This window comes from Dreissena polymorpha, chromosome 2 (assembly GCF_020536995.1).
Source record: "Dreissena polymorpha isolate Duluth1 chromosome 2, UMN_Dpol_1.0, whole genome shotgun sequence".
In the NCBI taxonomy this organism is placed as follows: Eukaryota; Metazoa; Mollusca; class Bivalvia; order Myida; family Dreissenidae; genus Dreissena; species Dreissena polymorpha.
In genome coordinates, this window is record NC_068356.1 from 154,133,617 (window position 1) to 154,160,429 (window position 26,813).

The following is a 26,813-nucleotide window of genomic DNA, read 5'->3' on the forward strand; positions in this document are numbered from 1 at the left end:
TGAAATGTTTGGAATTTTGTTACGCTGGCATAACAATTTGAATTTTGGTCTGTAAATAAGAAATGATTCGAAATGCAAGTGATTCACTTTGGAGTTAAAATGTTTGAACTTTGTTACGCTAGCATAATATTTTAAGTTTTAGTCTGTAAATAAGAAATCATTCAAAATGCAAGCGATTCACTTTGGAGTTGAAATTTTTGGAATTTTGTTACGCTGGCATAACATTTTAAGTTTGGGTCTGTTAATTAGAAATGATATGAAATGCAAGTGATTCACTTTGGAATTGAAATGTTTGGAATTTTGTTTCGCTGGCATAACATTTTGAGTTTTGGTCTGTAAATAAGAAATTATTCGAAATGCAAATGATTCACTTTGGAGTTGAAATGTTTAGAATTTTGTTACGCTGGCATAACATTTTAAGTTTTGGTCTGTAAATAAGGAATCATTCAAAATGCAAGCGATTCACATTTAAGATTGTTTGGAATTTTGTTACGCTGGCATAACATTTACAGTTTTGATATGTAATTAAGAAATCATTCGGAATGCAAGCGATTCACTTTTGACTAAAAATGTTATGAATTTTGTTAAGCTGGCGTAACATTTTTTTTATTTTCAATAAATTAGCATGTCGAAATTATCACAAAAAAAGATTTTTTAAGTAGAAAACCCCTGTAAAACACCCTTTTAAATTGGGATTCATGGACATTCCCTTTTTAAAATGTACAGAATTATTAAGTTGTAAGTTAATTTGTGTTGCCCCTTTCATTCCAATCAATACAATATTATGTTTGATGTAATAAATGTTTACTTGAACTGACATACTTCAAACTGAGAATTGTGAAATCCAAATGATATATTTCTATGTCTGCAATTTTATGAGAATTCCGTATTTTAATAGCCGAAAAAAAATGTAATTATATGAACTTTTTTGGTCTCAATGTTCACAGACTTTTCCAAGTGTAATATACCTTTAATCGTATTGATTTAAAGTGAAGTCATTGTATTATATTTTCAACAATATAAATACACGTAAAGAATCGTAATGGTACACTCGCATTAAACTGATTTAATGTAGTTGTTTCGTTATCTCTGATAAGGACAAATGCGAGGATAACAAATGCGATTTTAGACATTCATACTATAATCTCTGTTATTGCAAATGATGACTGTTAAGCTGACAAACTTAAAACAAAATAAAAGGTATTATGTTCGACAGTTATTGGACACGGTCTATTGAAAGTATCGTCGTAAAGATAAACAATAAAGTCGAACATTTCAACTTTAACACTTGTCTAACACAAAATACGCATGTTTATGAGCAAAACAGGTTTTAAGTAACAATTACTGTTCCTATAAGAGAAAACACACATATACCACATGTATACAAACAAGACAATGAACGAAAAACATAATTACTTGGTTTACATTACACCTTGCTGTGAGAAACACACACTTTTTACTATGTCTTATTTTATCCCGTCTTGCCTTTTACAGGTTCATAATGCTCATTATACCAAACAGTAATAGCACGTCATACCCTATTTTTCTGCTTCATTAATGCTTAGGTAGACATTTTGTTTAATGAAACATAAAGAAGTGAGTATGGTGCGTTAAAAATGTATGTTTGTTACAAATTGTGGTCTTAATACAATCGGCCATATTTTTAATACATATTTATTATTTGCAAAAATAACTATACTAAATCAGTTATCTATGATTGTCATAAGCGATAAAGGGGATCTCCGATGCTACACCACATACCTGGAACCTTTGAAGCTTAATCAATTGAAAGATACGAACACTTGACAATTTTATGAGTAAGCTATCAAGCTTATGTCATTACAACGAAATATTGAAGTAACCCATACATTCGAAACTGGTATACTTCGCTAAAAGCAGTATTCCTCCTTCTTCATTTAAATCCTGTGAATTGGAAAATGGAAATTCGTCATTTGCCAACATAACACAGAACAAACATAATCAAACATAATCAATAGGTTTACATTACAACACATGATTGTACAAACACACACTTTTTATTATGTCATATCAAAACACGCCATGCTTTTTACAGGTTCATAGTGCTTATAATACCAGTAATATCACGTACAACCTTATTTAAATACTCTTTTAATGCTATTTTATTCATTGATGCAGCATAAAGACATGTGTATGGTACATTAAAAAAAAATGTATGTTTGTTACACGTTGTGGTTTTAACTACATAGGCCATATTTTTATTATTTGTACAAATTATTATACTATATCAGTAACATGTGATTGTTAATATTAGATTAAGGGTATATCCAATGCTACACAATATACCTGGAACATATTGCCCATAATCAATTAAAAGTTAGGAACTCTCGCTAAGTTTATGAGTAAGCTATCGAGCGCTATACTAATGCAACAACAACGAAATATTGAAGTAACCCATACAGGCACTGATAAGCATACTTACGGCAAACCTTTGTCCAAAAGCTTTATTTGTAATTCTTCATGTGGATCCTGTGGATTAGAAAATGGCAATGTATGCACATATATCATTTAATAAATATATGCTTTTTGTGCGTTACGTACACATCTTCTGAACAATATTGAGAAGCACATCTCAGTTTCAGTTTTGTACATGAAATCCGTGTTTTGCATCATTGTCAGACAGTTAAGAATTCTTTTTTACAACTTACGCTGAAGTTTTTTTTACTGTTCTGGTGTATCACTGGTGCTTCATTTTCATATAATATCTAACATAGCTATAAAATAATAATGCTTTAAAACCAAATTATCTAAACATTTGTTACATGTTACGTTATTTAGTCCAGTAACCGATTTCTCTAAATGCTTTATTTTGAACAGTATATTTAGAGATCTTAGAGTTACCCTTTTCTTTGCCATACAGCTAGTTTCATTGTCGTCTTCTTTCTGACGCTGCAAATGAGACATGACTCTATAAAACGACTGCATGCATTTTTGATTGCAGAAAATTGATTTCAACAGACATGGTATATAACCTATTATTTAAACACATACGAATCGCTTGTATTGTCTTCGTGCATCAAATATTAAACTATAAAATAATCCATATGCGTGATCAGCTGATTGGAGAATGATATTCCTTCTAAGCTTTCGACATCCATTTAAGTTACAGTCTATTAATTAAATCATATTGAAAATGTTACAATTATTCAAATTTGGTTTTATTCATTTTTAAATTAGCCCCTTGAAGTCGTGAAATTGTTTGTAATGTAAATGTTGTTATTGATTTAAATGAAAAGTAATAGTCATAATATTATCATTTGTGACGGATTATGATTTGGGTTAAAAAATATGTAAATTACAAACAAAGTATTACACTGACATACTATGTTTCGATTGAATTAGATTATTACACTTAAATAATCAAAGCAAAACATGACAAGATTTGAAGGATGCTAACATTATCCTTAATAGTCATTGTTACGATGATACACAGAACATCTAATACATTCGAAATCTTGCTCAAGAAACATTTGTGCATTTCAACATTAATCTCTAGCTTGACATGTTTATCATAAGACATCAATGAATGTATTTGCGAAGAAATGCTATAATATACCTTGAATATATAAAACTGATACCAATGTTTGAGAATTAGTTGAAACAGATCTTTTTATCACAATGCTTATTTTTACAAAAAAATACATCTTACTTTAACGTATGTTATGTACAAGCAATTTTCTTTTCTTGGCACGTTATATATTTCAGAGGATATATGCTCTTATTGTCCAAGTGATTTGCGTTGTAAAAACGAGCGTTAACTTACGTTATGTATTATAAGACATGGCCTTCTTTTCATCTTCTTTACAACACATATTAACGAAAATGCACACTAATGTAAATATGAAATAAAATGTGCCCGCTCAAAGGCCCCTTACATTTAAATAAAGTAAAGACTAACACAATTGAAACGTCTTTTTGTCTGTTGGAACTTATATAATTATACTTTCCGTGTTTCGCTATTTATTCTTCTCCTCGTTTAGTTATGATACATTTAATTGTAAACATATTTAAAACGCATGGCATTTCTTTCCATAAATCTACATAATAAATCAGGCTATAATAAAAGTTGTTAATATTGTTTTACTGATTGAAAACGTGATTTAGTCAAATTATAAACATGCGTATTACATGCAGATATATATAAAAAAATACATTTAGTAATACTGTCAAATAAAGCGTGTACTATCACATCTTTTTTACCTGCTGCGTTGTGTCCATCGAAACACTGGCATTGCCAGCCTCGTTCTACAAAAATTAAACAAGAATCAACAGATGCATTTCATTCTGGTTGTCGGTCTAATTGTTATAACGATTTAAACTTTTGAAACATAGTAAGATATGTTAAATTATTGCGTATTATGTCAGGGTACTTTGTCCCTAGTAGCCCAAGTTACGTTCCATTGGAGGAAATAACTTATAAAACTAAAAACAACATGTGCATGAACCATTGGGCCATTTAAGCAAAATTATGTGCCATGATTGTTCTAATTTAAGACTTCATTTGTGTTTTTTTTTTTAAATCACACATATACCTGAATATGAATGATAACGTAAACATATTAAAGGTTTTAAAATGCCTCGCTCTGACCTTCTAGTAATTAGTTTATAATGAAAATGTGAGACGTGTTTGCAGTTATGCTATTTTGGTCTGCTGAAAATCATAAATTTAGAATCTTCCTGTTTTACTTAACATTATCTGTCCCTCTTCTGATTTGTATAGGTACAACGGACGCAAAACAAGTATATTGCTTTTATCTAATATACTTTATACAAGCCGATTCAATAGTCCAGCATGCTATTCGTTTGCTAATGTTAAAATAAAAGCGATGTATTAATGATGTGAAACTTCGACTTCATGTGAAACATACCATGTTACTTTTACATACTGTTGTTCATTACATAGGGCTAGATATGAGACTAATAATCATAAAGCTATGTCTAAAAGAAAATATATTGTATTCTTTATTATCTCAACCAACCTTTTTTGTTCTGCAATAAGGTCCCCAACCTAAAACGAAATGTTTTTTTTAACACCAAAAACAAATACGGATATTCACAGATGTACAGGAAACTAGTTTAAATTTAGCAAACTGTTGACTTGTAAAAGAGGTAAACTGTAAAAGAAAATGTTTACAACATTTATCGAGAATTTACGAAATATACTCAGGCTAATAACGTAAGATTGCGCGGTTGTACCAATTTGCGGGTGTTTGTAATGTATTAGCAGTACGGTAATGACTACAGCATATACTCCAATAACTGCCAAAGCGATGATGACACCTGAAATGAAAAAAACAAATATAACTTTTCTTTTTTACAAACAATCGATGCTCGGTCCTACAAACTATAATTTTAATTTAGTAAATTGCTACGCACTTTAACTATAGATTATTAAACGGCTTCGCTGCCATCTGATTTCGTTTATCGCGGAAAAACATCGCCCCGAGGTTTATATCTAGATCCAATAACAACATAGAACGCTTCAAAATGATTCAAAGACCACAGCATACCGGAGAAGGCAATTGAAAGATTAACTTCCGTCACTCTTACAATACATGAAACTCGAAATGTGACGTTTAAATGACTAGACAAGTACATACCTATTGCGTAAACTTATTTATTTGAAAACATTACTTATTAAATAGTATAAAGAACCTGAAATATGCTCCCCAAGGATGCGCGTTAAGACACTATGGATTAATTGAAAGTATTGGAACAAAACATTTTAGCCGATAAGCCTTTGAAAAAACAAAGACCTGAACAATGCGATTGACCTAACATTGGAAAGGAATGTTGTGATGAGGCACATGTCGAACCTATTCTGCATACTCGTTTTCAATATTGTGGATCATTAGTGTTTGAGATTTCAGGGGGACACATAATATTTTTTGATTGTCAATGTCGTTAAAATAACTTAATGTGAATGTCCTGACATATGCAAACGTCGACATTATAAGAATAAAGCACATTAAACGTGTTAGAATCGTATTATCAATAAAAGGACAACAAAAATCATAACCTTGTACCTACTCGACAATGCGCATATGTAAACCGTCTAGGGATGATTCATATATAATGACATTCCATGCTCATAATCAGTTTTCGAAATATTATAATTCAAGAGGAAAAACCTCCTTAAAACACACTGGAACATAGCGACCTGACCGTCCAATAAGAACCTTGTGTTCAAAGTTATCTTAAATTCCGATCGTTGGTTACCGAAATGTTTCGATTAGAAACTATTTAAAGGGGAATTTTCATAATATTACTCAAAAAGCTATAACTCAATGAAGAAAAATTGCAGTGAAAACGACATGACAAGAAGTGAAAGTCAACCAAATATCGATGCTGCATAGACAGTTTAACCTATTTCGGACCATTGGTGTACGAGCTCTCATGCGGAAACTAAATATATTATTCAAAGGCAAACGACCTGACATTATGCATATGTTTAACAAATAAAGATATTGAATACACAGTTTCATATAATACGGATCAATTGCTCTTATAATCCCCCGCGAGAAGAAAAAAACACATTTAGAAACTTACATATAAATACTGAACGAAAACTAATTTCAAAAAATATAATTGGGCTTGAGCGTATATTTACAACGATGCTTATGCCACCAGATAGGGATGCTGAATATCAGGTATCATCACATTTGAATCATGGATGTCCAAGATTTTGCGCGGAGACGAATCGTGGGATGATGTCTATAAGATGTAAAGACTGAAGGACGGAAGGAAGCACTGAAGGACGGGACGGACAAACGATCATCGGGTAAGACGTTAACGATCATTGCTCGAAATCAGTACGGTCGCCTGATTTCGTCATAAATCGAGATGTCGATCAAAGAAATGTAAGAAGCAATTGCGCTTAGTTAGCATGTATGCGCAATTTTGTGTGCAGCAGGAAAATAACATAGTATGGCATTTCTATCAAACATTCTGTCTACTGGGGGATTTTGGGTGGCTTATCTCGGCTAAGTTTTCCCAAAATGAAACATTAATTGTCAGTGTAAAGACTTTAGATTGGTCCGAAACATTCGCGTGTGTTACTTACATAGCGCGCTATTATGATCATTTATAGATAAAAGGAAAGAGGATACCGCGACCAAGAACACAGCGAACGGTCCCGCGGCCTAACACAATGTGAACACTTGAAGTTCACCGCTTGTACCGTTTACCCGAACGACAATGTAAACGAATACAAGACATGTAATTTATTTTTGAGTCGAATTTCGCACGACAAAAACAGTCTATTAACTCTATTAACGGCTATTTAACTATCACAATAACCATAGACAGAATTTGCACATATTTAATTGTATCGTGATATAAGAGAGCGGCAACATGATTAACCACGCGACTCCTTGTCTTGATATAATGATCATTTGAATGTGTCGAATTAATTGATATGAGATCATACACATACGTGTTATATTGCTAGACATGAACATGTCGTTCATTTAATTATGCATGTTTATTTTAACATGATTTATATATTTCGTTTTACAAAATCTCAAACCTGATCAATTCATGTCATAAAATTACAGTTGGACCTGTCGTTTACAAAGTGTATCAATTTCTGTCAATTTATTTTAAAAGCCATCATTCTCAAAATCTTATGTGCCTGAAACAACAAAGGCCTATTTTTAAAGTAATTAATATGCACAATTGTTAATTGTTCACTGTGACCTTATTATTTATTCAATTGATATAGTGTTTAACGCAACACGTTGTTGTGGTATTCAACACATCCGTCTTTTTACATTAAAAAAAATAAGAACTCAAAAGTGTTCAGTGATTTGCATGTTATTTCCACGTCTATCTGCTATCAATGTAGAGGAGGATATCCCGGACGCTCTGATAATACATCTAGCCAAATGTTTGCAACACCTACCCTCTAAGACCCGAACATGGTCAGTGTCCGAAAATCGTCCTTCTTTTTAATCTCGCTATTTTATCACGTGATTTTGTGCAGCGACGTTACACACTACGGTTTGTTGAAATACGGTGAAACACAAATGCAAAAACGAAAAAGAGCGTACAAAATAGGTAATACATGTATTTAAGTCCATTAAACACTCAGTAAATACCTTTTTTGGTACATAATTCAAGCTATAGTATGCTTGAAAATCCAATGGTTACACTTTTTGACCCACATTTTTGTCGACTGGTTTTTATAAGTAACATGATCAAGTTGATGCAAAAGCTAATGACTTATTTGGGGCCCCACACGGGATATTTGTATTGTGCGCATTGCCTTTAACAGCGACACAGTTAATTCAAATCCAATTTAAGCGCTAAGACAGCGTCATTCATTTCATCTTAGAATCTTATTTGAATTCCTTTTTTATTTTTAATAATTATAGTGCCCTTCAATGAGATTCCATGCAAGAATTATTTGCCAGAAAACGTACTAAAAGCAGAGGTTGAGGTAAAAAGTAAAAAACGATCGATCTATCTGGCTGCCCAAGAATATGGCATTCTATACAACTGTATAGAAGAATAAATCATTAACCCATATATTTGGGTTTTTTGTTACGTGGTTTTAATGTAAGGTTTAAAATTATTATTTTTTATTTTCAACCAATAAATACTTAACATTTAAATGTGTGGCCTGAACTACAAGTGGTAAGCTACTTTGAAATTTGATTGGCCCGTTCAAGTCATGTGACGATGTTTGGACTCTGCAAATGGCGGACATTTTGATTCATATAATTGTGTTTGGAGACAGATTAAGGACATGTGTGCATGGATTTCGAAGAAATAAACTTGAGATATACCTGCTAAGAAGGGATTTTCACCCAAGTAAGTGTACTTTTGTACAAATTGTCTTTATTTATACAAGATATTACTTGACCTAATTCTTAGCGTGACGATTTTAGGGCCCGTGAGGATACGTTATATAAACGCGATCATTCTACGGTTCGTTAAGCCGATCTCAGGTCAACATGCCGTATTGTGATACATTTGTCCGTTTTTAAAAATAATTTTACCCAGTAAAAGTGTCATACCTTTAACACAGTAGTTTGCCGTTTCAAAAAATATGTCTATAACTAATTAATAAAAGTAGTATTAATATCTTAGGCATTAAAATAAATTAAAGAAAACAACAGTACCACTTAATCCATGCACATTGCTATTTCAATATACACACTGTATTTATTAATGCTATTGTACTGTCACATATACACGAATGACATATGATGGTGTCAACATTTCAACGTTACACCATTTGATTCACAAACACAAACACACAATCATCAAATGAAATGAAATAAATCATCACTGATTCATGTTACATTAATCTTTCGTGTTCATCCGTACAATTTAGACTGAACATTAACAACACAGAAAACTAAGGCGCAAACTAGAAGTAAAACACGTTAAATGCTTATGTTAATTTGTTTAGAAAACATCAATAACATTACGCTATAATATGTGCATTTTTGTGATGCTCGGTCACACACAAATGAAGCCATTGTAGAACACATCAATTGGACGATTTAAATTTCTTAAAGTCTTTATCATTGAATTCCTGTATTGGGTAATAGAACCATTAAACTACCGAGCCTAGCTACCAGCTCTATGTACATGCACCTCTTAATTTCCTAACATCTTACATGAGAACATATCAATTACCAGACACTTTATCCGGGAGAAAGACCTTTAGTATAAAACAAAGAATATTTCTCCAGCTAATTTGATTGAGTACACTTGACTTTACTTCAATATTTGCGGAAGTTAACAACTTAACAATACAACCACTCAGTATTTGTCAAATTCCATTGTTTTACCGATACTGTTCACAAACATAATACATTTCATAGGGAGCCGAATTATCGTTTGTATGCATAGAAAATAATTACGCGTTCAAGGTTACACAACGACAATGATATAAATACATGTCTGGCAAGGACTGGCTACATTCTTGTTTACGCGTAATACGTGTTCCATTAATATTCCCAAAAAATGTAAAGCCGAAAAAGCGTTTTTTACATGCAAGTCAAGGCTGTGGATGTTCGTTATAAGATCATCACGTAAATAATAATTGTGGAATATAACAATAATACATTGGTTTACGTACCAAATTATAATACAAACTAATCTGGACTCACATCGTAATAGCTTTCTTTTCACTTTCGTATTCCCGTATCGCCTTCTTAATCCGAAAGCGTAACAATTATCTGTACATATTTTGGGGAGGACTTTCATATTAATAGTAAACAGTCTTTTTTCAACACCATGAGCTCCCATAGTAGTTGATAATGTCGATACATGTACCCGGATGAGCCTATTTAAATCGAACAATCACATTTCTTTCTGATATAAGCTCATGTTCACACTCAGATCAAAATGCTGAGAGCACCACATAAACGTATCCAATACCTTCGCCTATGTAATTTCATTTTTAATAACGGCACGAGATCGTAATTCTACGTCTATGTGTTATCAATGTAGAGAATACGGCCCTTCAAACTGCTTTCTAAATTCACGCAACACCTACGCCCTATACTCGTATACATATCAATCTACCAACATGTGACTTAAGTACGTGCAGCTTTGTTCACCTGTATATGGTACAATACAAAGAAGTAAAACTCAAGCTGCTGCAGCTGTATTGCATTCTTATTATTAACAATGTCGTGGTCCTTTATTTAAGGCAAGTGACCAATCGCCAAAACAGTGCGGCACAATACGAAACAACATGCACACATAGTACAAAAAAGCTGGGTAATCTGTTAAACAATTTTGATTTATGTTGCTTTGGAAATAGCGGCATATACACACAGTTATTTACTAAATACAAAAGTGCACCTTCATTAGTTTTAAGTAAGGAACATGTTTTGACCTGGACCTTGATTCAAAATAGTAGTTGCAAAAGTCACCTTTACTTCATATGATGCTATTGTTTGCATATTATTTGAGAATGCCATCATGCGGATACGAGTTATAGGCAAAACATCAAAGTTTTTATGTCATTGATTTCGATAATATGATAATGCACATAATTAATAAGTCCTCTGTAACCATGAATTCGAAGCGAGAAAACTGCACTTTGCATATGAATTTTCATCGAACAATAAGCACATGTGTGCCGAAATATTTACAATTTCCATAATTTCCCAACAAACACACGCGCGGGCATGGGTAACATAATTAGTATGCCCATTCCTTATTAAACACACTACAACATCATTATACTTACACATAAAGTGCTTGTCCGGATATATTTAATCACAAACATAATCACTCTACATATTTGCATAATATTTTCCACATACAGACCAATATGTAAGACGCTCTGTTGATATCGATATTCTTTAAACGGGGCATATAAACATAGACAAACATTCAGTATATAGCGTATCATTTAAAATCCAATTTATAATAAAATAATAACATATTACTTCCAGTAACATTACGACATGTAACAAATGAATTCGTGTGCTACACTCATGGCAAAGTAAATGTTGAATGTTTGTTACCTATCAAAATATGCGCACTCCAATTTGACAAATATACTTATATTTACAAAGCCCTTATTATCATTTATATAAATACGTACACATTAGAAAAGTGAAAATTGAATAATACTATGTAAAGTGTGATTACCTGTATTTAATGCATCATCTGAGGTTTTAGTCGATACGACTTTTGCAAGTGTTGATGTTGGTTGTGTTGGTTCAATTTCTTCACTCATTCTGAACCTTATTTGCGCTTTGTTTCGCTTATTATTTGTTTCGAAACAAGTGAATATACCTTCGAACTCTTTTGTGAGTTGTTTTATGACGAGTATGCCACCAGTTATGGTTTTTCTAGCTTTAAAGTTGTTGTTGCGAGATACATAGCATGGCTCCAAGTTATGATGAACACACTCCGCTATGACATCCTCTTTCCCACTCGAAGCATTTTTGAATTTAAACGAAATTGAATTGTTTAATTCACATTCAAGTACATCATTGCGTCCAAGTATTTTTGTGAATTTTACTGAAAACAAACACGCGCATTTATACACAAACACCATAACACGGGTTAAGAGTAATTCTAGGTTTTCCAAAAACAGATACACAGTACTATACAAATGATAATTAAATCCATTTTCATATTTAGAACACATTACATCGTAACCTACTTAGTTTTCGTCTAACATAGAGCCAGACAGACAATATTTAGAATGATTACTCTTTATTAAAGTATGCTCTTTTGCAATGAATATTTGATTAGCAGCTGCTTTTAATGTGACGAGTTTCTGTTATTTGTGCTAATAATAAATTATACATGGCATTGAGCTATTGTAGTGTTTATACTTATTTCGTTGTTTCCTTAACTAACTCCAGACTTAAATGAAAACAAAACAATAGATTTGTGCTCAAGTGACTGGGCCAGTAAATTTGCTTGGGGATATGGACATAACCTTAACGCATGTGTTGCATTACAACTATGCCGGGTAAATTGCCAATGTTTTCCGAGACAGATGATACATATTTATATTTAGATCAGATAATGACAGAGCTGTTGATAATATATATTACCTGCATTTGATTGTGTTTCATCTGTGTATCCTACATAAATGCCCTTTGCGTTTTCTCGTTGACTGATTTGGAAACATGTGTAGTTGCCATACGTTTCATCACTAAGATTCAAAATTTCAAGTAACGCACCGTTGTCAATTTTAGATACGACATAATTATCCTCGCTTCTTAACGTGCAGGATTTTGCATCGCGTATACATTCTGCTAAGATTACCGTTTCGTTGTTGGAGGCTTTGGTAAAATCGAACGCAATGCCGTCTGAAGATGATGTGCATTCAAGTAAATCAATGTACCCTTTTAATGGTAGAAAAGTTATTGTGCTTTCTGTTGATGTTGCTGAAAGGAAAGACATGTGCGGCTTAAGTAGAATTATACCATATGTGCAATGCAGGTATCAAACATATCTTAACAAATGACAATTTGTCTAATAGGAACACACCTACCATATAAACCGGTGACAACTGCACACGCGTACAACCGTAACAAAAAGAGCACCATTTCCTGAAATATAGTTCGTGCAAACAATGTTGTAACAGGCTACAAACATAAGCGTTTATTTCCTGTTTTAAGTAATATTTTAAATTAATTATTATTTAAAAAGTGTATTATTCATATAAATTAAGTATAAATTATAATAAAATATTTAACTTAATGGGACCGTCAACCACGAATTACGAAAAAAAGAAAAGTTCTAAAATACCGTGTTTTTTTTACAATTATTAGTTTATATTGATTTAAATATCACGACTGGTATATAACATTGCTTGAAAAAAAGTTGTTAAGTTATCATATTTTCATATATTCGGAAATAAAATTTTACTGGGTATGTGTACCAGGTAACTACTAGTTAACTATAAATAACGCAAGTAGATTGAGCATCATCGTCACGTGGTAAACCCAGGAATGCAAATTGTGCATGCGTAGTGAATTGTATATATTTTATATATAAAATGATCAATCTACTTGCGTTAGTGTGTATGTCGTTATGTAATTTATTTTTGCGATGTACTTTCGCTTTCACATCGCGAAATTTTATTACCAAATACTGAAAATATGAACTGGTTTGAAGTAATGTAATATACCAGTCGTGATATTCTAATCAATATAAACTAATAATTGTAAAAAATTCGGTATTTTAGAACTTTTCTTTTTTCGTCATTCGTTGTTGACGGTCCCTTTAAATGTGAACGATACATATCATATATCATTATGGATCTCCTAATGGCACCAACGTTTCTTTATAAAACTGGGATCTTTTGTAAAGACATAATTTTAAGTGAAATATAAATTATTTAGTAGTTAAAGTTGTATATAGGTTTTGGTGTCTTTTACATTTTCAAATACAAGATGAATTACTTATGTTTTTAAACATACAATGATTAAGCCATAATAAGCCATACAACATACAATCCATTAATTTCCGTGTTAATTATAGTTACTCTAGATATAAACACTTATTTTATATGGTTTGATTAAATGTATTACCGATATTATATTGTTAATGATAAATGGGATTGTAGCCGAATGAGCCACAAACGTAGCAAATAATCAGGAATCAAACAATAGTAAATTTACATTTAACAATTATAAGTTAAATTACAATTGACAAAACAATCAACGTTCATTAAAATTTCATTAGCATGTTATTCATTCACTGAGTTGTCCCATATTTTGAGAATCAATGACAATTTTCTGAGGCACTATTAAACAAACTAAAAAGATATATCGCCAAATCTTCTCTAGGTTTAAACATGTAAGTACATTACATAATTCAGTGCAAATTCCCGATCATTGTAATAAATATCTCGAAGATGCAGTCATGAATTAGCAATTCGTTATTATAAATGGGCGGTAGCATATCTCGGCTGTATATGTATACCACTAGATTTCTCTTTAATTAGTAGCTTATTTTATTGATTTTTTTTCAAATATTATTTGTACCTACCTATAAATTAAGCTTTACAGTGTTGCCTTAACGTTTCTCTGTCTGCGAATGATGTAATACAGCATAATATCCTAATCATACTATATGTAGTTTTATTTGTTTGAGTGTAATTGTACTTAAAATAATGCACTTTTCTTAGCCTAAAAGGGTACATACTTTTTTAAAGGATTTTATATAAGCGTAATGGCTATTTCAGATTTATCTTACATTCCTGATCATGATATTTAACGTAGGTGAATTGAATAAACATTAATGTCAACATGGCGGACATGATGCTATTTTGTTGTATGTGTACTGCTTATAAGACATTCAATTAATTTAGACATTCGTTCGATTGTCTACCCGATTCAACGTTTTCCAATCTAAATAATAATTTTTCCTTGTCAAAATATCCCTTCAGCATTCAATGTAGAACACAAAACATCTGGAAAAAATGATATCCTATGATTCAGCTTACTCACGATTGTAATTATAACATTAGTATCAGTAAACTAAAATGGACGTTTTGGAATGTCCGAGGGTATACATGTCAACGGGAAATAAAAATCAATAAGCACATGCTTGTTGGATTGTCGTTTTAAAAATGCATAAACCTACGTGTCCGATGTACGTTCATGCCATCAATACACATACAGTGATCTTCGTTTTCATTAATTGTTTGAAGCTATGACATCAAGTTCAGGACCTCGGCCTTTTGTGGGTATGTTAAAAATAAACAGGGTGCAGAATCAACGGGGTTTACACACGGGCTGGACAGAAGGTAAACACACCTGTAAGTGCTTTATTTTTGCAAATATCTCAACCTATTGATTTTTTTTGCAAAATTCTTTAGTGCATAAAAGATAGTTTTACTTGCAGTTTGTGCCTACACTTACGGTATAAGAATGAATCATTGAATACATCTGTAATTGTTGAAAAAAATTCACGTTGCTTGAACCATAGCCGTATACATGAATGTAGTACATATCAAATTTTTTATAAAGAACACATGCTTGATAAAAAAAAGTAATTTTGATGTATTTCACATTGCCATAAGCAGCATAAAAAATCTGTCTTTTGTGCACTAGTTGAAATTTTTATGAAAATTTGTTTTAAAAAGTTATTTGAAAAAGGCAACACTTATCGTACCCACAGTAACGTGATCCTGCACCCTGATAGAGCTTTATTTGTCTACACACATTATTTTGATAGTTAGTGCTCATGATATCGATGTTCCAAATAAAACATACGCTCTGGCTTGATCTCGCTTACTGAAATCAATACATAAAATACACACAAAAAACGACGGAATTTGAAATAAAGTTTGTTTACTTTCAGAAGGTGTTCTTAAATCTAGATTTCGAGTTTCTTTCCGTTTTAATTTGATTTACAAGTAAATATAAACCTGATTCGCGATCTGTACTGCAAACACGATAGCACAAATACAGTTGTCGGCTTTTATGTGGTCACCATTAATATTGTCGAGTTGCTACTTGCTGATAAAAGGTTTATATCATCTTAGTTTGCTTAATTAAATGGTGATTTAAACAGACAATTAAGGCAATCAAAATACTTGATTTTAAATATACATACAGTGACATTTAAAAGTGTATTACATTTTGTCATTCGTTTAGGTACATGTAGTCAGCTTTTAAATGCATGCAAACGAAACAGACATTATCGGACTGTGTTGATATTTTGTGCATATATTAGTTTTATTGACCATGGTTAAAGTATTAAACAGAAAAATACAACACCAAATCAACAAGAAAATCACTACAAACATCATAAAATGTATTGGGAAAATTATTTGTGTATGGACAACTGTGTGGATAAAGATAGATGTCACGTCTATATAACTATGCTAATTGACGCCACAAAAAGCTTTTGCAATACAAATATATTATGTTTTAAACCCTGCTCAAAAACCAACACTTGAGTGTCTTTATGACTGCCCACGTATCAAAAGAAATACTCTGGGTGAGTCTAATAAACACGCAGGAAACAGCTATAGTAATCACAAGAAAAATTCGTTGTCGTTATAGTTTTAATGAAATATTTTGAACATAAAAAAGTATGTATAATTAAAATATTATAACCATACAATTAAAAGTGACATATGTATATATTAACATGTTATATTAATAGAAATTATCGAATAAAAAAGAACATACTTGCTAAAGCTTACAGTAATTGTCCTCGAGATGTGTTCCTGTCGTACGCCAAACTGATAATGTTTAAAATATAAGGTTCTTCATACAGGTTACTTGCTTCAAATTTAAAGCGCAGTTGTGAGCATTTTTGATAAAATGCATGCTATAGACAAGTAACTTATTTGAAGAAATCCATTTGATAGAACATTTTCACTTGAAGCTTTAAAACGTTACATGACACGCATAATGATGTAATGATGTAAAATATTCAATAGCAATCCTATCCAAGTAGCAAACATACCGATAACAAATGGTCTATTGTATACGACAATGCACAAGCAGTTACCCGTAACTTAAAACTACTAGGCTTAAACAAATCGATCCCGAAGTTAAATTCGCATACACTTAAACGCAGACGAAGGAAAGGTATATTTACTTTATGTGTCGTATATAGACTTCCTTAAAAACGAAACCTGGATTGTTTTTGTTTTTTTAAATATGGTAAGTTAATTTAAACGATTATGTTTTAATTGTACTTTGTTAAACAATTTGTCGTAACTTTGTCTAATTTAGAACTTAATTAGCAAGCATGGTACACTGTAGACAGTACAAATAAGATCCAAGAAATTTAAACAAGCTGAAAATGAAATAGCGTTTCCTTTATCCGGTGTTATCATTTTCAACGAGGATTTTCGAGAGAGTACATATATCTATATATATATTCACACATATCGCCAGTTATGGGGTCTCTGATTTAGAAATATGTCATGGGGATCCCAATTAAATACATGTATCTCCATATCATTTTTTATCCGATATTAGCACGAATTAAGGTATATAAGGGTACCTAATAAAGTATTTTATATAAATACGTCATTTATTTAACGTCTCATACAATGAAATATATTGCAACATTAATTGCGAGGTATACAAATGTTCAATTTCAGCACCTGAGAGATCCATGTTGAATTGCGGAAACTATGTATTGCTTCTTGAAAAAGATATATTTTGTGTTTAATGTAGTTTTATCAACGTAACAATACCTTGAATATTAGGGAAAAGGTATATTAACCAAATATGATGTTAAAATATGTCATCACCCGTTATTGCAAGCAGTACATCATTCACGTGTTACTCATAAATACCACAGTGTCATTAAACAATCATCAATGTTTGCAATAACAACTGCTCCTGTAGAGTTCGAAAATACCGCAATTATTATTTTATAGATTTTTTCCCATTTTTATACACCAATATCAATGACGGTTTCTCGTGCTTTTTCTTGTAGGTCATGTACGGATTACTGTTTCTCTGGATTTTTGTGAATGCAGGTATGTGATGATAAATGTCAGATTATATACTGTTTCATATAAAGCTGCCAAAATATAAACGTATTGCTAAAAAAGTATGTGGTATTTACATGACTTCTTCTGACAATATATTTATATCTTTGAACAATCAATTCTTGTTCGAGAACACTTCTAAACAATCGAATAATATAGTAACATTTGTGATCTTTGTTTACGAGCCGCAAATATACAGACGGGGATTTTGAGAGTAAACGCAATATGAATGTGGTTTCTAATTCAAAGAGAAAGTATGAAGCTTAGCCGTTGTCCGTCAATCCTTCATTTATACCGCAAATAATTCAGTGGGACCTTTGCGACGCTCATAACTCAAACAAATGCTTCTAGAGAGATGATGCTTTTCAAACAACATATAAATAACTATGGGAAGTTTTTCATCTTCAGTTTTTGAATCGGATGTTTTCATCACAACAAGTGTTATGACGCATGTAATATGTTTCAAAACAACTGTTTTGAACATAACATAACATAACATGTTTTGCTTCTAGATGGCTAAACACCATATTTTTGTTCGCATAATGTCGACATACTCGGATCTGTTTCGCTTTTTTATTTCAAAAATCATTGTTTTACTTGGTTCTTGCGTAGCTGGTCTGCTGCTAAAGGGCCAAACTGTATTTTTTAGCTTATGTACTCTCGCACCCCCATATTTTGGTTGAGCTTTGATACGACGGTATAAAACATATATGCCATATTTGACCCTTAAGTTTTGTCAGGCACAATTAAATAGTTATTGCTGCACGACGGAAAATAATTTAAAAAAAACCCATTGAAAACATGTTAACTCTCGAAATTACATTTTTTGGTTCAATTTGTTTCTATAATACCGGAATTATTGTACAATTTTAGCAACACTCAGTATGTTGTAACAATTATAAAATATAACGTCGGCTGAACATATACAACTTATTACGGCATGTAATTGGCGCCATTTGTTCGAATGTTACAATATTAATTGTCATGTTTTAGCACAAAATGACTTGCTGCATGTGTCGCAAGTACCTCAAAACATTTTGCTCGTAGTGTGCTGAAAGTCTTACCAGAGAAATGTTAACCAGCAGGTGATCTTTGTACTCTCATATGTTGGTTTTGATTTTCCCGCTAAAATAACATTTGAAATAACTTCTCAAACAAATAAACAAGCTTTTGAATATGCGCTACCAAATATTGTAATTTAGATTTTAAAGCCTTTACCAGAGTTAGTTAAACATAGCCATATTTTAACTTGTCTCATGCGTAACTCATATTTCGGCGAAAAGAATGAAACTATATAAACATATTAAATTTCGTGAGAACTTGCGTATCTGTACATGTGGTATCTGCAATTTTTTGTTCAGATTAATGAGACAATACTGAAGTTTCGAGATTGGTCGAAAATGTGGGAAACCCAGTTGTATTCACACCTTTCTAATGGTACATGTAACGACAATCTGATTAGCGAGTGATTGATACTTTTTCAATCAAAGTAATGTCGTCATTTGAAAAACTTTGAAACACAACGAACTTAATTTAAGCAAACACAGTTTGTGTCTGTCTCTTTGGGGATGGCCGCACACGTTGAGGATTCAAATTTATGTAGAATCTTGAACAAATGAATTTGATGAATTAGCTATTATCATAATCACTTAAGAGTGCACAAGCTTCAATGCCAGGCGTATGAATGAGAGCGACCGAAAACATCAGATGCGAACAAGAACACGTGCGTTCTTGCAATTAATGAGTATCCTGTTATACTTTATACTCACTTACTATATAATTGCTATCGATTTGTTTCGATGTGTATGTTTTAATGGGGATCAATATGAATAGGGTATTGAAGGTATACGTTACATAGATTGGAAAGACGAAACTCTTGCTATGACAGTTGTCAAATTCGATAATCAAATTGTTTAAAATTTTAACACAAGCACGAATTTAACCCGTCTGTATATATATGTGTGAAAAATTTCACAATATGCTATAGTCAGCCAATTTTTCAAGAGTAACAATAAACCCGACACCACTTAACGAAAAGTTATTAAATTGTGATCTAATTAATACAAAAGCCTTGAGTTAAAATAACACGAAGCCAGCCTTGAGAAATTCGTTGAAATATTGGCTTACAGACGCAAATTGATAATAGATTAACAAAAATGGTTTTTGTAACTAATAATAGCGATGTTTATATATTATTTTGTTTTGCGCAGAATATTTATTAAATAAGATTTTGACCGATATAAAACAGGCCTACTCAGAAGTCTTATAAATCATAATTATATAACTATTTGAGTTAAGTTTTTGCTATACTATTGTAAAATTATAGAATAATGGATCATTTCGAATTGTGTGTGATGGTTTGTTCGGTTTTTTTTTCAGAGCGCACCGAAGGCTGTAAAATATTTATAAAGAAAAAGGATATACTTGAATATGAATTTAATGAGAAAACGCTCCTCTCGTTCACAAGTTTAACGAGTATGAAAACTATATTTTTCGAATGGTGTTTTGATCCGTATAATCCTTGTACAATTTCAAATCCATCTCTTAATGAAACCTTTCGACTTGTGACCATCGGAAAAGGAGCCATGTTGATTATAAAAAAACTCAGTCAGGATACCTTTGGAACGTACGCATGTTCGTCAAAAAACAGCAAAGGAGACAGTATATTGATACACATTGTCAATGACACAGTAGCATACGAAAGGTTAGATAACCTTTCGCAAAACTCAGGTTCGTATCAACCTTTACGATTAAACATGCTGTTTTATTTGTTTTTTGTTTGCCTATGCATGTTTGAGAGCGTTTAATGCTTATGTTGCCAACTCGATTGTTATGGCTTTCGTGTTTTTTTAATGATCAATATATACAATCTTATTGCGCATAAATATATAATTATTATTTATCGCAAACTTGCGGGAAATGTATGCTGGCTTAGCGCATTTGAAGTGCTTATGCATATGTTTAAACATTCCAACGTCGGTTCATGACATAGACTTATATTTTACTTAATGTTTCCCAACATGAGACATATATTTAATTTAATGTTTCCAAACACGATAATTATGGTGAACTGAAATGGTCCTTTCAGATAACACCCGTCAACAACTTTCACCGCCCAGAAGGACTGACAGTTTCGGGTTGATGGTAACATTTGGTGAGTAGTAAGATGTTGTTCCGTTAAAGCCTTGTGTATTAAACTCAATTTGACACTTGTTGGTAAGATTAATGGATTTAGTTTTATACATGTCATTATTACAATTTACTTCACATTCGTTATCTCCGTGTAATTCTATTTATGTTCATAATGTTTTATATCACTGCAATACTCTGGTTAACCTCTTACACTTTGGTACTGAAATTATTATAATATTTAATTGACATTGTTTTACTGAACAGTTTGAATTTTAACATTTTATACAAATTTCGTGGTTCTTTACACATAACTATACCTATAACTAGCAAATAATGTTGCTAAGTGTGAGGATAGGTAATATTACCTAATATTAATATTCGGAAATAATTGTTTCAAGGCTTTTATCACAATGATTAAATTAAAGTTTATAGCAAAGCTGCGGTACATATGTGCTGACAGTCGCATTTCAAGTGCTAATGCATGTATTAAAAACATTCCAATGTCTGCTAAGTTCTCGATTGCATAATCTTATCTTTAATTGGTGTAGTGTCTCCTATAAGTTTAATAAACTAATGTGGTCCTTTCAGATAAAAACCGTTTTTTACTATCAACGACCATATTGCCTGGACTCGCGATGATATTTGGTCAGTATTATGGTGTTCTTCTGTTCAAGTAATGTATACAAAAATTGACCCTTTGTTAGTAGGATTGATGGATATTAAGTTGTTTGTACAAAGGATTGTACCAAGTACTTGCAGATCTGACATCTTCCTTTTAATTCCCTTAGTGTGTATATTTTGGCGTATTCCAGTGCGATAGGTTTTTATTATTTCGTCAAATATTAAATGTGTATGTATTAATATATGAATTAAAATTGTTTAGAACCGCATAGATGAGGTGGGCATATTTCCATATTTGTTTTTCCCTGATAGTTCTGTTACTCTAATTAACCTTTTATGAATGTTTGAAATGTTAGTGTAAGCTGTCTCGTGCTTATTTGGTTATTGGTTAGTTATCTACTACTGTTCAAGCTAGATGTTAATTTCATTTACATTTTGATCTAAAGGTTGCGTTTTATTTCAAGTTATAGATCATGTGTCTGTTACGGTTGAATATCAAACGTCACAAATTTCATGCCTGAATATTATTCTAAAACATCAACAAATCTAAACCATTATCAGACGTCATATATACAAACTCCGTATTGTTTATCGCTCATTTAGTTATAATATGTTTTGAAAAAAACAACAACAGTACTATTAATCATATAATAATATGGCCCTGTTTCAAGACAAGTTGTTATATAGTATTGGGTCGTAGAATAATTGAACTTAAGCTGATGTTAAACGTGCCATCGACAGTTTATAGTATGTTTATGTCGTATGCAACACATTCTAATGTGCAGTGTATGTATTGTGACATGTACGTTGTGCATGTTTTATATACTGCAAAACATTTCTTTCAATTTCAGGAGGTGCATTACTATTCGTATGTGTCAACTGCGCGCGCAGGCCGTATTTGGTTAGTTATATTTCCCTATTAAACGCTATCTTTTGAAATTAAACAGTATGTTTTTTGCATGTGTTTAGGCTACATAACACGATCATAGACCGGTCATAAAGGAGCTGTACACTTTTACTTTGTATATTATAGAACAATAAAACTAAGTCAATAATAGCAATATTCTGAGACTGCCACTGAAACAAGAAAACATAACTACTCGGAGTAGCATCATACGCTTGAATACAGCAATTAAATAATGCCATTGCATGTACATGTAGTTGGTACAAATCGCTATATTCAAACATAAAAGATATGCATTATTATCATGCAGGACCACTAAGTTTACAAATGAGTGCATATCATAACGCAATACGTTCAGCAAACTGTTTAATATTAATATACAATATCGATGCATTTTTATCGTTCAAATAAATCTATACATTTATAGTGAACCAATTTATTGGCACGCAACTCCTGAATTGGGCAGTTCAAAAACGGTTAAATTCCGTTCGGTCTCTTCGCAACTTATCCTAAACAAAACAAACATATGAATCATGCCAAATCAAAAGGAATGTATTCCTCAAGTGAAACAGACATGTCTGTATGGTTGGTTATTTAATATCGTATTGAAATAATTCGCATTTAAATCGAATTAACAGAACGCATATTGTTCTGGATCATATTTCTGCAATTTTCGGCACCTTTATTAAAACATTGTGTTATCTGTACAGGATATCATAGCAATCCCATGACGTTTTTTTTTCATAAAATGAAAGATGTTAAGTACGACCAAATATACTTGGTACTCATAAAAAACCGTTGGAATATTTTCTTATTAAAACAATTAATACACGCAAATGGAAGAAAATGCTTAAGGATTTTGCACTCATATCAATTTTTGTATCTGACTGATGACATATTATGATACTGCATGAGCTTTACTTTTGTTTTTCGACACAAATATTTCATAACATTGGTTGCATAGTAATTCAACGACGGGAAATGCAACTTTTTATGAACATGTTTTTCATATTTCTGCAGTGTCATACCCGGGCGGGCAATGCTTTGGATTTGGTCTCAAATGAGCGTTGTAACGGGCCAATAGAAGAAGTTAATATGCTTAAATTATTTTTGTGTCCCGTGTAAATGTATTGTATTCATTTAAGTTTCATGCAAGCATAGCTCTTGTTTTTTCCACATAAACATTTGTATTTTTATATTGTGCATATATACGCAATATTGTATATATTTGTTTTAATAGTGTATTAAAATTAAAAAAAAAGCGACTGTTGCTAAACGTATAGTTTAAGCTTTATATTAATTGATGATTTTCAACCCGTTTAAGTCGTATTTAATTGTATTAGTACATGTCTTTTAGAGTCACATTCAATTAGTTAACACGCAGAGGACAGAAACCGTGACAGTTAACATCTCTCCGGAAAAAAAAGTGAGTGATTTGAGTTATGTACACGAACGTCTAAATATAAGTGGTTTTATTTTACATTTAAATTGTTTAATCGCGTGGTCGTTTATTGGACTGTTTAACGTTTTAAAGCATTTTAATCATACCACGGCAGTCAATGTTCTAACTCGCAATTCGATTGGCTTATCTTGTAAACCAGTTCTAATTTTACACTATTACGCCAATAAATATTAACTTGAGGAAGAGGTATTATGAAAATGGCCGTAAATGGATTCCATGAGCAATCCTAACACACACGTCATATTGCCGAGCCTCGAATCGACATCCCGATCCTCGGACTTGTAGTCTAGCACTTTCCAACCGATCCAGCCGGTCCGGATTTTAACTCTTTAGAATTTTTAAGAACGTTACGAATCCTAATAATTTAATTTTTGGAATGATTTGGTTGTCTTCTTATAAAAAATGTTCAGTGGTCAAGTACTTAAGGTCTAATTAAAATATGTTGAAAGCAACCGCATTCTTCTTTTCTCAAACACTATAAGGCTCATTTATAACAACGCTTGATTTATCTGATCATGACTATAATCATATATGCAGTTATGTTATAATTATGCCAATGATTATATTTAGATTTCTGCTGAGGAAGAGTTTTGTAGAAAACTGCTGCAGCTTGCACAGCACACAACACTTAACGGCAGGTAAGAAAAAAGTGTTCTGGCACATAAGCATTGTTTTTTTCAAAGTATACTAGCGTTTTTTATTGTGCCCACACACTGACTCCTTGTTTAATGTTTCTTTTCAGCAATACGTTTGAAGTAGAGATTGAATAAAGATGATGCGAATGGAGTATCAATGCGAAGAACAATAAACGAATGTTAACAGATGGATATAAACTGGATATAAACATTATACATAGACTATGTTTCAAATATATCGTATTCATATCGAACGAAAAAACCGGAAGTGTAAATTATGCACAATGAACGCAATAGAAAATGAATAGCATTTCCTACTAGTATGTCCAATATATGCACACCTACGATTTTTTTTAAACCGCACTATTGCAGATGGCCAACAATAAATAAATTTGCAAGATTAATGTCCAGCAAAAGTAAAACTGAAATAATAAGTACTGCGAAATTTATTTACAAAACAAATAACAGCAAATGACAGCATCTCGATTCGTAATTCTATATTTAATCAGTAATCAATAAGTTATTTTGATGTTAATGGTACAATTGATACATACGCAGGCTAAGAATGTGTACCTTGTGTGCTTTTGCAATCACTTGAATGTATAAAATTAATGCTCATTTTCAAATGTGAGGGCTATGAACTTGTAACGGCTTTATTGATAAATAAGTGTTATTGTTGTTGTATTCTTGCATATATGAAATTAATGCTCATTTTCATATGTGAGGGCTATGAACTCGTATTAGCTTTATTGATGAATTAATGTTGTTGTTGTTGTTGTTGTTGTATATATCTCATAACATACACAAACAGAATTGTATTATAATAAGATGAAACTGTGCATTACGTAATTTACTTAAATTTTTAAAGTTATTTATTTAAAATATTCCACGTAGATAAGATTCTTAACATTGTTATTTCAGACACACCCATATATAACATTCGTATTCACAAATGTTTATTTCTCCAAATAATTTTAATTAATAAAAATCTTCTGATCGTATGTATCGTAAGTAATAAGTAAATATAAGATGTTGTAACAAGTTACTTGTTACAGAACTCAAGCCATAACTCTAAACATCTAATACTTGCTAATATATATTTCATATTGTATTTTTACTTAGTAGTTGTTAAATGAATAATTATAGGCTATGTTTATATTGCAAATGCAATATTATGACTCAAATAATTTATTGTATGTTTACTTGGCCATTGCCCAAGTATCAATGTTAGGCTAATATAGCCTATGCAATATAATAGTTAAAATGTGATTTTATTCACCAGTAATTTACTGGCGAACTGTTGAAACTGTATTTAATGATTTATTGATGTGTTGTTATTTTGCAGTTTTTGCTTATGCTTAAAATAAGTATGATTCTGAAAAAGGTCAACCTTTATATATAGCCTAATGGCTAAATGAGATTGTTAATGTAAATGTATGTAATGCAATTTTTAGCAGTTTTCTCATGTCAACTTACTTGTCAAACGTCATTCGCATCCGCCATCTTGTTTGGAAGCTGTCAATGTCTATTTTGGAAACCGGCGTTTGATATCACAATTTTGTCTATTGAAACCATTTGTGGTGCCATTTTATTCATAAAATATTGTTCTTTCTAAAGTATCAAGTAAACGCCACATTATAATTGTAAATAATTGTTGTTTTGCATCATAAGCTAAATTTTCTCGGAATCATTCATTTTAGAACGCCAATGTCACTTTGTAACGATTGTTTTCATTGGTCTGGATTTCATAACGTGCTGCCTGATTGGCTGATACTGTCTATAAAAGAAGGAGTTTCAGAAGGCAGATTCATTCAAATTTCCAACTCTGAATCGACAACATCAAAAAGTAAAAATAAGATAAATAAAAATATAATCTAAATAAATCGTAAATTTAAACTCTAAGTATACCCAAATTAAAACAACTTGAAATTACCTGTCAAAGGGTGAGCCTTAGATGTACTTTATTATTCACGTTATATTTACAAATGTTGTTTAACTGGTTTAGTGTGCCTGGGGATCCAGACTTTTAAAGACGGGAAAAATAGAACGTTTAATGAA

At 31.8% G+C, this 26,813-nt stretch overlaps 2 protein-coding genes and 1 long non-coding RNA gene across 4 annotated transcripts; 2 read left to right on the top strand and 1 right to left on the bottom strand.

Annotated features, from left to right (window-relative positions):
• Nucleotides 1–744: 744 nt before the first annotated feature.
• Nucleotides 745–16,881, bottom strand: LOC127870495 (uncharacterized). Of its 2 annotated transcripts, none has more exons than XM_052413087.1 (10): nt 16,694–16,881; nt 13,025–13,082; nt 12,582–12,917; nt 11,662–12,036; nt 5,236–5,319; nt 5,019–5,047; nt 4,240–4,284; nt 2,881–2,928; nt 2,462–2,508; nt 745–1,923 (listed from the first exon to the last, which is right to left on the bottom strand). In XM_052413087.1, the coding sequence occupies exons 2-10, from the start codon at nt 13,077–13,079 to the stop codon at nt 1,917–1,919; spliced, it is 1,026 nt and encodes a 341-aa protein (XP_052269047.1). In that variant the 5' UTR covers nt 13,080–13,082; nt 16,694–16,881; the 3' UTR covers nt 745–1,916. The 2 variants fall into 2 exon arrangements, with proteins under 2 accessions (XP_052269047.1, XP_052269046.1); XM_052413086.1 differs by having other exon boundaries at nt 16,680–16,881.
• A 1,053-nt stretch (nt 16,882–17,934) lies between these two features.
• LOC127868274 (uncharacterized) lies at nt 17,935–21,850 on the top strand. Its single transcript, XM_052409903.1, has 4 exons — nt 17,935–17,989; nt 20,381–20,731; nt 21,090–21,155; nt 21,722–21,850. The coding sequence occupies exons 1-4, from the start codon at nt 17,950–17,952 to the stop codon at nt 21,808–21,810; spliced, it is 546 nt and encodes a 181-aa protein (XP_052265863.1). The 5' UTR covers nt 17,935–17,949; the 3' UTR covers nt 21,811–21,850.
• A 1,828-nt stretch (nt 21,851–23,678) lies between these two features.
• On the top strand, nt 23,679–25,584 carry LOC127865542 (uncharacterized). The gene is made up of 4 exons (XR_008042648.1): nt 23,679–23,747; nt 24,016–24,084; nt 24,691–24,758; nt 24,863–25,584. It is a non-coding gene; the product is annotated as an uncharacterized LOC127865542 (long non-coding RNA).
• Nucleotides 25,585–26,813: the final 1,229 nt, after the last annotated feature.